A 15,094-nucleotide genomic window follows, 5' to 3' on the forward strand; every position below is an offset into this window, starting at 1 on the left:
ACAGTAAAACTGGGGGGAGTTGGCCAGGAGGCAGTGCAGCTGCTTGTGGACTGGCTGGGCAGCAGTCAGTGGGTGGTAAGCAATTGCATTGTGCATCACTTGTTTTACGTATTTTTAAATTGTTATTACTATTTTCCCTTCCTTTTATTTCCTTTATCTCAACCCATGAGTTTCAGCTTTTTTCTGCTTTTCCCCACCTGACACTCGCTCATTTGTAAAGGGCAAGTGTCAGGAGGAAGGAGCCAGGCTCTTCTCAGTGACAGCCAATGACAGAACAAGGGGCAATGGGTGCAAGCTGGAACATAGGAGGTTCAGTCTGGACATGAGGAAAAACTTTTTCACTGTAAGGGTGACAGAGCATGGCCCAGGCTGCCCAGAGAGGTTGTGGAGTCTCCTTCTCTGCAAACATTCAAAACCCGCCTGGACATGTTCCTGTGTGACCTGGTCTGGTGATCCTGCTCTGGCAGGGTGGGGTGGGCTTGATGATTTTTCAAGGTCCCTTCCAACTCCTAATATTCTGTGATTCTGTGATCCCACAGATCACAGAATCCCACAGATCCCCTCACATGTGGGAGAGTGAGCAAACAGCTGTGTAGTGTTTAGCTGCCTGCTGGGCTAAACCACAACAATGTGGAATGAGAGTCTGCAGGAGCTCTGGAGTGGAGCAGGTCGTTCCAGAAACAGACTCATGGATGTATTGGAATTGAGTATGTGATTTTACTAATTTTTTTTTCACTGAATTAACTTTTCCTTTGTACCCAGGGAGCAGTTTTTGCTGGGAACAATCCAATCATAAGACACTGTCTAATATTTAGAGAACTGATTAAGCCTTTGTTAGTCCAGATGATGCTAGAGCCATGCAAGGTGCTCTTTGACCAAGTATTTTATGGCTGTTGCCATCTCCAGCTGTTTGGCCTAGGCTTCCAAAATACAACATTGCAGGTTTTCACAGCCAGTAGCATCCCCAAGTTTGTTTTGATCATGGAGAGTGCTGCTGCTTTGGCATTTGGTATCTTCCACCTTGATGTTGTCACTTAGCAGTTCTTGCCATTTTTCAACACATGGTCTCCTCAGAATGCTTCTAGAGCAAATGTTAACTTGCAGCTTAAACTGAATTTGAACCTACTATGTGTAAACTTATTTTGTTTCCAAGTTACCTTTTGGTGAGCTCCTTTGAGCTGTGCTCACGTAATAAGAATTGATCCAGAGTCTGGTGGTATATTGGCCAATGAAGCCTTCTTTCAGTCAGTTCTTGTGGCATTGGAAGGTGTTTCCATTATTTGCTTATCACCTTTCCATTTTAGGGTTGACACCTTGAGTCTCCTCTTTGTGTTTAAATCAGTTCTACAGGTGCAGACCCTGAAAAGCAAGAAAAATAACAAGGGCTTTTTATTTACTATTTAATTTTAACAGTAGTAGAGTGCATTTTCCTCCTTGTAGCTCTTGAAGTGCTGTCTCCAGAGTTCTCCCAGCTTTGAGAAACCCCTGAAGACAGTAAATGCTGCCTTATCTTTGTATCTGTGCTGCCTGCTGCTGTCTACAGACAGGCTGAAACTGCAGTCTGATGGCTTGCCTGGAGGACTGCCTTTTGTTTTCCAGGTATTAATGGAGGAGAATGAAAAAAAGTTTGTAAGCTGGGCTAATGTTATGTGCCCTGGTGCTCTTAAGCTGTCGTGTTGTCATAGGACATAAGTTTAGCTGGCCTAGGTAAGGGACCTGTTCTGCTTTGATGCTGTGGCTTGTAATTTGGCTTTTGCTTATAAAAGCCATATCCAGGAGGGAAGGATAGGGCAAGGACAGGCAGGTAACCTCAGTTGTGCATCTGTCTTTGGTTTTATGTAAAAAGAAAAAAAATTAAAAAGCCAGGAGAATACCTATTTGCAGAATAGAATCTCAGTGGATAATACATTTAGGTACTGTGGGAATAGATGGCGACTCTCTGAGCAGCAGGGGTTAGGCAATTCTACTGCATTCTGTACTCTCAAGGCTTGGGTCTCTTTGTCTTTTTTTCCTTTCCTCTTCCCTCTCATCTCTCCAGTGGAAATATGTTCCAGGTTTGCTGAGCCGTAAATTATTTTCTTCAGTAATTTTGTGTAGATGCTTTTGTAGAAGATGACTTCTAAATCTGGCTTATTTCTAATCTGTGCTTTGGGGGTTTTTTGGTTGGTTTTTATTTTGGTTTTTTTTGGTGGGGGAGTATTTTCACTTTTTGTTTGTTTGTTTATTGTCAGTCCATTCTGGGTACTGTGGCTTAACTTGGAGTTCTTGGGGGAAAATATGCAAGCTATTAGGACTTCGAAGCAAGAGTTAAAATGGAAATGCTCTTCTTCTGGCTACTTCCCATGAATGAACCATAAAGCTCTGTTCTTTGGTAGTACTAAACAATAAGCAGAAAGCCGCGTTGCAGCACAGTTCTGCTTGGGTTTATTAACTTGCTGTATCTGGAGCCATGGAGGGTTCCAGATGGTGGCTGAGGAAGCAGCAGTGAATAGAGGGGCTGTTCAGAGGAAGTGTTATAGTCATGGACAGTGTGAAGAGCATTGACTGGCTCTGCCTGCCTGCAGCATGGAAGAGAAAACCTGGAGAAGCTGCAATAGAGGATGGGTTTTAGAAAATATGGTTATTGTTTGCTGTTTGAGATGCATGGAGGTAAGGGAAACGGAGCAAATAAATGCTGCTGACATAACAGTGAGTGCATTTTTACTTGATGTTATATGCACACATGTTGTTGACTTTCTGATCTCTGCTGATGTGCAAGAGCATGAGGAAAGGGCTCAGGACTCTGATTTGGACTGCAGGTTGCCATGCAGCTCGTGGCTTTCAGGTTTTGTTTTGGTTTTGCTTTGGTTTTGGGGTTTTTTTTGCCCCCCTCCTGAGACCTGCTAATCTCTGTTAAGACTTTGCTGTTAGAAGAAAGTTCATGTTGGCTGGTCTCTTTCTGAACCAGACAGAATGGTCATTCAATGTCCAAATGATAACTGATGGTCCCTGGATCTGCAGAGCAATCTGTGAGCCTAAAGAGCACTATGTTCTGGTTTTGGTGATTTATTTGTCCTTAAGGCTTGCTTGAACCCTTGATTTGTCCTGAAGTGGCACCAGGAATGGTCAGGCATTCATGACAGACTCTGGTAGCTGAATAACCTGTGAAGCACCTGAGTTGGGTGGGGAAGAATTTGTCTTTGTGATAACACTGAAACTGGGAGGTGACAACCAGTTATTGTGACTTAAAAGATGTAGAGGTCACTTTCACAAACAAAAGCGAGATGTAGTGTAATCTCCAGGGTGACAGAGAAACCAAAGCAAAATTTCCTAGATTAGGGCAGAATAATTTTTAGTACTTGTTCAAGTGTTTGTGGCACAGCTTTCTGTGCAGTCCCATGTTCCTGGACCCAGGTTCTCTCCACAGTTCTGCTTGTGAGTCAAAGTCTGAGAACAGTGATCTGTAATGCATGTACTACAGCTATTAAACATTTTATTAACCACTGAAGTCTTGCTGTTTTTATCTGATATTAACTTCTTTCATCTCAGCATGACCTCTCAAGGTTTTGATATAACTGTGGAGTTATCTGTGACTTTCTCTGTGCTTCTTTCTTGCTATACAGCATACCGACACAAGGTATAGTTCAGTGTTTGAACACTGAAAAGAAGTGGCAGAGCTCTGGGAAGGAGGTACCTCTGCATCCTTGGTTCAGAGCTCTGCTCCTCCCTGCTAAATGCTCAGTTTCACAGTCTCACTGTTGTGTTTTCACTGGTATGCTGGCAGTAGGTGAGCTCTTGAACAAACAGCAAAAATGCGCCTTGCTGTAGTACCAAGGAGATGATTCCTTAACACTGAGTCTTGAGCAGATTCAGGCAGAGTATGAGCTTGTTCTTAACTGATTTACATGGGCATAGTTAACCAGGAATATTATTAGGCAGCAGTATTGTAATGCTGAACAAGTCAAACTTTAATGTGGAAGCCAGTAAAGACTTGAGTGCAAGCTCAGGGTGATAGTCAGATGCTTTCTGTATAGTTTCTTACCTGTCCTATGGACTAGAACACAGAGGTAGCTGCATAGGGTATGGATGGCAATTGAAGGCTCACCAGTAGGTAGCTGTGCTCCTACCTTAGAAAACTTCTGCCTGGCCTTTAACAGATGCTTTTCAATACACAGCTGATGCTTAAAGATGCTGAAGCAGGTGGTAATGTGGGAGGTACAAAGCTGGGTGTGAGAGTAATCAAAACCTAGGAAATTCTAAAGCTATTAGTAGGTTAGGTAGTAGCTCCTAACTACTCAGTTGAGTTCTATTTAGAGTATTTGAACACCAGGGTTCTCTGAAGATAATGCCTAATCAGGCAGAAGAAGTCATCAGACTTCATGGAATGATTGCTGCCTGCAGGGACTGACTTGATTCTCCCCCTAGGAAGGGATGAATGTGTGAAAAGGCTGAAGTTTGTGTGCACCTGAGGTCAAATCTAAAGATTTTTTTTCTGATTAAAGTAGTTCTGAGCACAAGATCTCAGTTATGGAAAAGAGTATTTGCTCATTTGAATTAAGAATATATTTGTTTAGTTGACTGCATGCTTGAACAGATGGTGACGTGCATGAAAGATGAGAGTAATATACAGGTATGAAGAGGATAACAGTCTAAATATATATCTAAAGGGAGGTTGTAGAGAGGTGGGTGCTGGTCTCTTCTCCCAGGTGATGGGGGATAGAACAAGGGGAAATGGCACCAAGCTGTGCCAAGGGAGGTTCAGGTTAGAGATAAGGAGGAAGTTCTTTACTGAGAGGGTAAAAGAAGAAGCTGGAACAGGCTGCCCAGGGAGGTGGTGGAGTCACCATCCCTGGATGTGTTTAAAGAGTGGGTAGATGAGGTACTTAAGGATATGGTTTAGGGGGTAGACAGGAACAGTTGGACGTGATGATCTCAGAGGGCTTTTCCAACCGAGCGATTCTGTGACTCTGTGAAAGAAAGAAACTGTTTAGAAAACAGTATTTAGAAAGAAACTGTTTTATTCCTGAAGGTTTTGTGCCTCTCCCTTCTAGGAGCGGTAGTGAAATGCAAAGTACTGTAAAGCCTTAAAAGAATACATAGGCAATCCTTCCCGGTTCTGTTCCCTTCTGGCTTTACCAAGGTAGTGGGGACAATACAAAAATTATAATAAGAAATCACACTGTAAGGTAAATAAATACAAGTTATTCTACTGAGGCTTTGAGATTTAAAGTTGCTACCTATGTGTGTGTGTGGTGGTATAAGTCATGTACTTGGAAATTGCAATCTAAGTTAAAGATAAATTAAAGATATGATATTAAGAGAAAATTAAAATTAAGACTTGACATTAGATTCCACCCCATCCTTTTTTTCCTGGCTTCTGTGATTCTAATTTGTGTCCAACTCGTGTCTATAAAAGCAGGTGGTGGCACTACTGTCTGTGAGTGTGCTATTAGTTTGTTGCATAAAAATACAGATGCTGTGTACTCTTGGTAAAACAAAGATTTTGGAAAGGCTGTCATGCATAGTTGGTGTGCCTTTGTGAAATTGATAATCTGCTCCTGAATGAGCTAGTTATGGAAACACATCTGTTACATCTGTTTAATAGTAGTAGGCTGAAACTAATCTTTACAAATGCAGTTGGACACTTGTTTAAAATTATATTCCTAGGAAAATGTTTTCAGTACTTCTTTTCTCCTTGCAGATATTGCAGACCCGGCCTTCAGGGTTTTTAAAATGAGTGACCTACCAACTGTTGACTTGTACTGATAACTTATTTTTTGTTGTTTGTATTTAAAGAAAAAACCCAAAACAATCTCACAATGTTCTTCCTCCTGCCTCCTCTGCCCCAGCACAAAAGATCTTGTAAAATATATTTCCTATTGGCAGCTATTTTTTCCCCCTCCCTTGTATGATTAATTTGTTGCTGTCAGGTATTGGAATGTTTCTCAGTCACTTTTACTACAGTGTTTTGGGGGAGGGAAGAGAGTGATGTTCGTGTCTTATGATCCTTTTCTTGGCCCTTTCCTTGCAGTGGACTGTCGGAGGTTCTAAAAACAAGAAAAAGGGAAAAGCGGGTAAGGCAGAGAAGAAAGGAGCCATGAAGAAACAGACGAACAAAGCTGCCTCTTCAGGCAGCTCGGATAGAGACAGCTCAGCTGAGAGCTCTGCACCTGAAGAGGGTAAGATAACACACGTGGTGCACTTACCCCTTTGTGCACACCAAAGAGTAATGTTAAATGGTGATTTTTAAGACTACCTTCGAAGAATTTTCTTTGTGTTACTGGTGGTCTGGATGACCCTTAAACTTGCCGTGGCTTGAAGTGTAAATAATTCAGTGTAGCATTGCTGTAAGCACTCCGTTACAAACGCAACACAAATACTGTTTCAACTGAAGAATGTATGACATACATTGTTACTTGACTTTCTCCTGGAAAATTCTTTTCTCCCATCTGCAGTGTGTGTAGCATTTTCTTTTATTCCCACTTAAAGGGAAAGGTGTATAGTGTTGCATGATGCAAATAGAGCTTACCTTGCATGTGTTTGGCCTGAATTGGAGTTCTTGCACATCTATACTGGTATGGAATAAGAAAAATAATTCCTATAACTGTCATGTTTTTTTACATGAATGTTGAATCTGTTTCAATGCTGGGCATACTTCCTGTGCTCTTTCCTGTTTTCATCATGCCCATGAAGGTTTGCAGGTGGTTACTTGCGGTTTCAGTTGGTACTAAAAAGACAAAGTTAAGAAAGAATATGAAGGAGCCTACAGTTTTAAGTATATTGAGCACAGCAGAGGCAGACCAAAGCATGAAGTGACTTAACCTGTATATATCAGTGCTTACAAATCAAGGCTTTTCACAGTGTAAGCTTGCAAAGCTGTAACTTTCCAGAATTACTGAGACCAGAATGAAAGTGAGAGAGAGAATTCTAATGCTTGCTTTTGTGATTTGGTGTAAGGTAGTTGATTACGTGAGATAATCAAAGCACTTGGGCTCAGATCAAGTTTAAAGGTGGTGTTACCCAACATTATTGGGATGTCAGCTGTTTCTAAGCCCATATGTAACTGGGAGGGCTTGTTACAGTAATGGAGCTAGCATCATGGCCTTGTCAGTCCTGAGGGTAGTATGTTTCAACTTTATCTTGTGGTGCAGCAGTTCATAGTGTTGCAGTCTTCAAATGACAAATGTTGGGTCTTCAGGTTGTTATAATGAGGAATATTGGTGGTGGTGAATAGCAGCATTTGAGGTATACATACACACTTGTAAAGTTATGGATGTACAAGCAACTTCTCCAGGACATAAGCATATAGACATAGAAGTCTAACCATAAGACCTTAATACACTAACCAAAAGGTGTCCTAAAATTTGCTTGTTCTACTGCAAATTTTTACTTATAACTCAATTCGTGTTTACATGTAGTACCACTCACTTTATCATTTTTAGTGTGCGTATTTTGTGGTAATAAATATTTCCTCCTGGGTTTAGTTTTCATTATATGTATGCTTTTAGTATAGTGGAAGAGGAGTGTAAAATTAATTCTCTATATTCTTTGCTAACATGCTACAATGAAGTGGTTGGGCTTTGCCCCAGCTGAATCTCACTGCCTTGTATTTTCATTTTTTAGGAGAAGTCTCTGACTCGGAAAGCAACAGCTCCTCATCTAGCTCAGATTCGGATTCTTCATCTGAAGATGAGGAATTCCATGATGGCTATGGAGAAGATCTGATGGGAGATGAAGAAGACCGAGCTCGACTGGAGCAAATGACAGAAAAGGAGAGAGAGCAGGAGCTGTTTAACCGGATAGAGAAGAGAGAAGTACTAAAGAGAAGGTGAATTTTATCTCTGTTAATATTTGGTAGCAAATTCATACAGGCTCTATGGAGAGTATGCTGACTCTGTTCTCATGTTTAAGGTCCAAGCGTTCAGCACTATAAAGTGAATTAAGCTTCTTTGTACATTTTCTTTTGGTGTAAACTGTCCTTGTAACCAGTTGAGAAGGACACAGCACGAATTCTGCGTGTTCTTGTAAAAGCCACTTTCGGAAAGTTTCTCAGCTGTTGAATATGCGTGGTGCTGTTGGCTACTGTTGCAGCCAAATTACTGCTTCACACACTAGATGCTAGAGAGTCAGAAGGACTGCATCTCTTCTGTCTTTTCTGTATGAGCTGTCGCATGCTGGTACTTTGGAAAAAGGCAAACAAAGTGTAAGGTGCATATGAGCTTCTGGAATTTTTCAGAAAACAATGGTGAGGCACAGCGCAGTTTTAGGGTTGTCTCTGTATGGATGTGAAGCTGGTGGTGACCTAAGAGAAGAGAGAGATACTGACTAATGAGGAATGGTGTTGGATATGTCGTTTTCAAGGGGTTGTTTGTGGATTTCTACCTTAGGTGCTGTGGCTTTGTTACTGTAACACTGTACTATCAGGCAGCTCCCTTATAGTAAAGGTATCTTTCTCCCCATGTGTCTTAACAGAAAAGATTTGGCATGTGTGGAGCAAGTTTTCTCCAGTTTCCTCCTTCTTCAGTGACTTCTCTCTTACTTGCTGAGAAATTTCTCTATAGGACTGACATCTGTTGAGTAAACCACATCAATACAAGCTACTGTCAGACTGTCCATTTGTCCAAGCCATATTTAGAGGACTGTCTTGCCTCTCTGTGGTTTTAATACTACTTTCAATGTCTTTAGTCTGCTGCTCTCCTCAAAGGAATCAGAATGAGTGAAAGATTGGATTTTAGATCAGGTAGAAGGATGCCATATTTTAAAATTTCATACGCTGTTTCATGGTAACCGAATGTCTGTCTTCTAGAATGAGTGCTGGAGAATACTTGATACAAACAAGATAGAGTCTAAGCTTGGGTTACTGGTTTAACTTTAAATGCGTTTGTCCTGTACTGTGTGAAGGAGTTGGCAGGTAGAACTAAGGGGGTGGTGGAGGGGATAGTTATTTAAACTTATGGTAAGTTGAATTTTTCAAAATGTTGTCTAACTCTTTGTGTGCACATTGTGCTGTGAGCTCATTGGGATTACAGCAGACATGGCATGTGATACAATGCCTGTGCCCTGTGTGTTATCCTTCATGTTAAAGGCAAAAAGGGCAACAAGCTCATCTGGCACTTCAGTTTCTTGTCTGCCTGATCCAGGTGTAAAGGACTAAAGAAGAATGGGCAGTGTAATATGCATGTGGATGACACATTTTGAATTTCAGTTACAGGAAGTTAAGTAACTTTTTTTTCTTGTTTGTCCATATGCACCAAAACAACGACCTGTCCATGGTGCAGTGGAATCTCTGTCACAGGACAGTTCTAGGGAAATTACTACTTTTCTGAATACAGTGGCTGAAAATAAGATTTCAGGGTGATGTGTTTCATGAAGGTAGCAATGGAAGTGCCCAAATTAGACTGCAGAAGCTGCCTGAGTCTGATTGGAATGTGGCTGCTGAGGGAGGACTCACTGGCTTTTTTGCAGTTCTTATACAGACCAGTGCCGGTAGAAAGGTGGAGTTTAAGCACAAAAAAGTTAGCATGATAGTGGCTTTAAACAACCACATTCATCGCTGCTGAGAATTAAAATGATGTGAAATAACCAATTGTTTTTAGAGTTGGAGGCAGCATGCGATGGTCACTACACTGGCAAATATGAAGAGGGAGTAAGGACAGATTTCTACAAGTAGCTATGACTATGAGGTCTCCTCAGCTCTTCTTGTTAGCTGTCTGTAAGCCTGCACTTTCCTATGCTCAGCTTTTCTTGACCTTATTTTTCTTGGGCAAGGGAGAAGATGGGCATGGGGGACAGGATAGCATTAAAGGGTTATCCGTCTGGAGCAAGCAGTCAAAGTGTTCCTTGCAGCCTCCTAGCAACTTAAGTTGAATTAGCATCTGCGCGGTACTTGCTCGCTCAAGGAGAGAGCATTATTTCACATGTTCTTTCTGTTTCAATGTCTGCTACTAGATTTGAAATCAAGAAGAAACTAAAAACAGCAAAAAAGAAAGAAAAGAAAGAGAAAAAGAAAAAGCAAGAGGAGGAGCAGGAGAAGAAAAAACTCACACAGATCCAGGAATCCCAGGTAGGAAATGAAACTGTCCTTAGTAACAAACCCCTTTCCCTTGGCAAGAGGAGATAGGATGCTGCCTCTCTCTGCCCCTTATGTTTTCCCTTAATGTCAAACAGAATGGTAAGCAGGTCAGAATTTAGTTCATTTATGTGCTCAAGATATCTTTAGCCTTTCCAGTTCATTTAAAGAAATTAAAGCCTGCTGAGGGGTGTGCTTACAACTCCTTTTAATGAAAAATGCAAAGTTGCAGCTATATCTAGAGTTTCTGTGATAGTCCTCCCATATGAGAGCACCAAATAAACCTTTTGTGGTTCCTGTAGCCAAACTTCTGTCGTTCAGTCTGAAACATTACGTACGCAGCCTTTCTTGCAAGAGAAAGTTTGAGAGAGCAAGCCAGAAGCTGCTCAGCTGTTGTCTTAATTATTTTGCATGCACATACAATGGAAAGAATGCTAAATTTCTACTAGTTAGGGGTGTCAAGGAAAAGCTGTTGGGATGAGGCCTCTAACTGAAATGGGGTTTCAAATGGCTGAATTGGCTGTAGTTTCAAATAGTTAAGATCCTGCCATAACTATTTATAGAGTCTGGACAGATAGGCTCCCAGAATGGGATGCGATTCATCTTGCCTAACTTTAGCCATCTACGAACTAGCTGGTCATTTGCACTTGTTGTTGCCTCTGTCTTTGTGCAACAGAGGAGAGCATCTCCAGCTGGCATTCACTCCGTGTTGTTCTCTAGTGAAATAGATGTTTTAACACTTAACCCATCTCACCTAATTTGATTTTTTCCCTTAGGCACATGTTGAATGGAGTGGATTTCATCTCCCTACCCCTCTCAACTCCATATGTGTACACGTGTGCGCATATACTTGTATAGTCCAAACATGTGATACATAACATGTAGACATATATGCATATATAAAAGAATTTTCTGCAGAGTTCTTTTACTTCAACTTACTTCAACTGACTCTTGTGCTTACTACAGAATCTGCTTTCTGTGCTACCTGGTATTCCAGATAAACCTGTTAGAAACAGAAAATATTAGAAGACTTGCAACATTTGAGATTTGAATCTATATTGCAGACTTTATACAAACTTTATTTCTGCGTTAAGTATTTTTTAACATAACTTTTCTCTTTGTTGCTGAATGAGAAGTGCCTTGATTTGGCCTTGCAGAAGGAGAAGCAAATGAGAAGAAAATTAATTCCATTTTTCTTTATTGTTTGTTGGTTGCAGAAGTACTTCCATTTTGTTTCTCTAGGTATTTTTTAACTCTAGGAGGAGTTTTGAGACTAAAACTTGGAAATAGGCTTCAGATTGCTTTCCCTCTCCCTAACCTCTGTAAAAATGAACTTGAAAAAACCCAATTTCAAAATGGAGTTTGCTAGCAGTTTCTATTTGAAAAGTTTTTGAAGTGTGCAAACAATCTTTGCTTTAATGCATTTCAATTTATTGATTGTGCTCAGTGTGGAGGGACTTTCTGTGCATGTTTTTAGGTCATGTCTCATAACAAAGAGCGGCGATCAAAACGGGATGAGAAGCTAGACAAGAAATCTCAGGCAATGGAGGAGCTCAAAGCAGAAAGAGAGAAAAGGAAGAACAGAACAGGTATGAAAGCATGTTGCTATTGCTGCAAGTTTTGAGACATTATTACAGCTTTCTGAAAGTGCTACTTCCCGTTTCCAATTAACGCAACAATCCTACACCTTGGAGCGAATGAACGCTGCGTCTGTGTTTTCCTTGGTCTTTTGCCCAACATGACCACTTAAGGTATTGTTTGGTACTGCTGATGCTCTATTCCTCCCTGTTTTCCCTTCCTGGAAGGGACTGAAAACAAAACAAACTTGAATTGCAGTCCATTAAATGACACTTAGTAATGTTTAGTTCATATGTTTGAATTGGTCACTTAGATTGTGTTATTTAATCTCTGAACCATCCAAACCGTATTTATTGTACTTGTACTACCATGTCTACATTTGCTTGTTTCTTCATTGACACATCACCCTGTCCATCTTGCCACAGACTTATTGTTACTCTACTGTGTTTTATCGTGCTTCTCTCCAAACATGAGATTTTTTCCCCCTTGCAAAATAGTAATGTTTTCACATCATAATAGTTCTATCTCGTATCTAGTTGTTTTGCCCATCTTTTATTACCAAGTGCAGTCAAGTTGGGAGACTGGAGATAAGTGCAACTGAGACTTAAGATGCTTTTAAATACTTTTGATTTCTCTCTTTGAATATTACAGTGGAGTGCTTAGCTTACTAGTGGATTTGAACACATTGCACTTGTATCCAGTGTAAAATTAACGGCTATGTGCCTCTTTTCTGTAAAACAATAAGGTTTCAACTGTGAAAGGAAGTTTTCGTTAAAAATTTACACCTTGCTTTTCCTTGTTCTCTCCTTTTTCCTCCAGCCGAATTGCTTGCAAAAAAACAGCCATTAAAAACTAGTGAAGTATACTCTGATGATGAAGAGGAGGAGGAGGATGATAAGTCCAGTGAGAAAAGTGATCGCTCATCCAGATCCTCATCTTCTGATGAGGAGGAAGAGTAAGTAGTAAACACTGGACTATGATTACTTGTAAATGTGTGTTCAAATACAGTGTTCCACTTTGTGTAGACTCATGCTGTTTTAGAGGTTTGTTTGGGGGCAGTTCAGTGTCTCTAAAGCGGTTTCGCTTTTGGGCACACTTGCATTACTCAGATTTGAGTCTTTGTCTTCTATATCATGGTACATGGGACTGATTTACCTGGAATAGGTTTGCAACTTCAGGTCCCTGCTGTTACCCTTTTATCCCTGTTTACGCTGTTGTTTACAGATTTGTTTAATGCTACAGTTTAGCAGCTGCAGAACCCTGGCATGTTAGCAGGGCAGAGATATATGCTGGCTTATCTTAAAGCATTGGCCTAGAAACTGCCTTGGTGTGTGAGTCTTTCTGCTTTGTGGTAGCAGGGGCAGTGGGTAACAAGTCTGGGACTTTGCATTAAGCCTTTCTCATGAATGCTAAATTCACGTATCTACATTCAACTCGTGCACGATGAATCATTTCTTTTACTAGTAATTTAAATAGTTGGCACTAGTGCTATGCCTTGCTCAGGACCCCTTTTTGGTAATTATGTCTCTACTTCTTTTCTTTATTCCTTCTCACCTTTCCTAAATCAGGAAAGAAGAAATTCCTCCCAAGTCCCAGCCGGTGTCCTTGCCTGAAGAACTGAACCGAGTACGGTTATCACGACACAAGCTGGAACGGTGGTGTCACATGCCTTTCTTTGCCAAGACAGTCACTGGCTGCTTTGTCCGCATTGGCATTGGAAATCACAACAGCAAACCTGTTTATCGAGTGAGTTTAGTTCCAAGGGATTTAGTACTTTTTACACTGCTGTAATATGAGATTTGCAGCTTAGCAATTCTCAGGTACCTGTGATTGAGTTATTAGAAAGATCACTCATAAACAGAAAATTTAATTGTTGCCAAAGAAATGGAGAAGACTGGATTCAAAATAAATAAATATGTATGGGGCCAGCTAGGTAAAGAGAAACATTTAGTGAGAGAAGAAGCACTAACAAAGCCTGTTGTTCCAGCTTTAGTTCGTGCTGTCTTGCCTCATCATTTGTTTTGCAAACTAGAGTTCAGGACTCTGACCAAGTAAGGATGAGTAACATTCACTCCTTATTTCTGGGAATGTTCCCAAGTTATTGCATGGTCTTGGTTCTTTTTTTTTTTTCTTTTCTTTTTACAAAGTGCTTCTAGTACACCAGTATGCCTTAGAAGAGAAGGTGATTGAGAACAGTTTTGTTTTTCTATTTCATTGCAGTAACTGCACAATTATAGGGTGCAATAGTATTCTCTAAAATTGCATTAAAAAGGTCCCCAGAGGGACTCTGTTCAGTATGTGAGCAGCACTGGTGTATCTCATCTGGGGCATACGTTAGTCAAAACCAGCATTAATTGAAAAGGAAATAGGAAAAGTAGGAAAGTGTGCATCATTTGGTCAGGAAGGCCAAACTGAGAAGATAGGAAAACTGTATCAAGATATATGCCAGATATATTCCAGGAACACAAAAAAAACCCCTTACATCTTTCCTCTTGTGTATTGTACTCTGTGATGCAGGTTGCTGAAATAACTGGCGTGGTAGAGACTGCAAAGGTTTACCAGCTTGGTGGTACCCGGACAAACAAAGGACTACAGTTGCGGTAAGATACCGAAGTAATCCTCATCAGTTCATGAATCAGTGTCTTTCTAATAGCAAATAAGGTTGTGTGTGTGGTTTGGAGATGACAGCTAAAAAGTAGACTGGGCTTTGCCTTGCCACTTACTGCTATAATGTTTGAGTTGGGCTTGTTTGTGTTTTTTCCCCCTGGGCATAAAGGAAATAATTAAAAAAAAAAAATCTCGTGCAGGGGCTTGTGATGGTGTTGACATCTGAGCAATTAATTTGCGTTTGTAACCCATGGTTGTTTGTATATGCCTCTTGAGCTTCACAACACATTTTTATATCTTTTCTCCACTGTTGTTCTAATTGGATGTTAGAAATATGTATCATTTAAAGGCATACGTGATTAAGTCTGCATACGTGTCACAACATAAAATAGGACTTTGGATGGAAGAAACTGAATGTAGCATCAGATTTCTCAGTTGTTCTTACAGCCCTTATAAGCATCATGAGGTGAAGATTAACAGTTACAATTACAAAACATCCTGATGAGATAGGACAAGAAGGCATTAACCATTTGGGAGAAACAGGAGGGCAAGTGGAGAATGCACGTGAGTGCAAGTGTGGAGTCAAAATAAAAAGTCTTCTCTAAATCCATTGTGACTTCCAGTAACTTCTTAGGCGACCTCAGGAGAGAGCTCCATGCTTTGAGTGAAATTTACACCATGGTAACTAATTTTAGTATTGGTTAGTAACAGTATAGTTGTTTAGCTGGTAGCACTCCACAGAAAATGTTTAGGGATTTCTGGCTTTTGACAGGCCAGCAAATTAAAACTTAGATAGGAGCTGGGTCTCCAGCATTGTGTAATTCAGTACTACTCAAAAGTTACTTCTGCTGGTCCAGCATG

The 15,094-nt window shown here is 40.6% G+C and overlaps 1 protein-coding gene across 1 annotated transcript in view; it reads left to right on the forward strand.

Moving 5' to 3' along the window:
- The window catches only part of LOC104542230 (RNA polymerase-associated protein RTF1 homolog), an 18,614-nt gene extending 4,384 nt beyond the window's left edge, over nt 1–14,230 (forward strand). Inside the window, exons 2-8 of the mRNA XM_010186467.1 lie at nt 6,011–6,158; nt 7,603–7,807; nt 9,928–10,042; nt 11,526–11,637; nt 12,446–12,581; nt 13,195–13,372; nt 14,144–14,230. Of these exons, the coding sequence (XP_010184769.1) occupies nt 6,077–6,158; nt 7,603–7,807; nt 9,928–10,042; nt 11,526–11,637; nt 12,446–12,581; nt 13,195–13,372; nt 14,144–14,230 (915 nt within the window). The 5' untranslated portion in view covers nt 6,011–6,076. The remainder of the gene's footprint in view (nt 1–6,010; nt 6,159–7,602; nt 7,808–9,927; nt 10,043–11,525; nt 11,638–12,445; nt 12,582–13,194; nt 13,373–14,143) is intronic.
- Nucleotides 14,231–15,094: the final 864 nt, after the last annotated feature.

The sequence above is a fragment of the Mesitornis unicolor genome, unplaced genomic scaffold (genome assembly GCF_000695765.1).
Source record: "Mesitornis unicolor isolate BGI_N332 unplaced genomic scaffold, ASM69576v1 scaffold22276, whole genome shotgun sequence".
NCBI lineage: Eukaryota > Metazoa > Chordata > Aves > Mesitornithiformes > Mesitornithidae > Mesitornis > Mesitornis unicolor.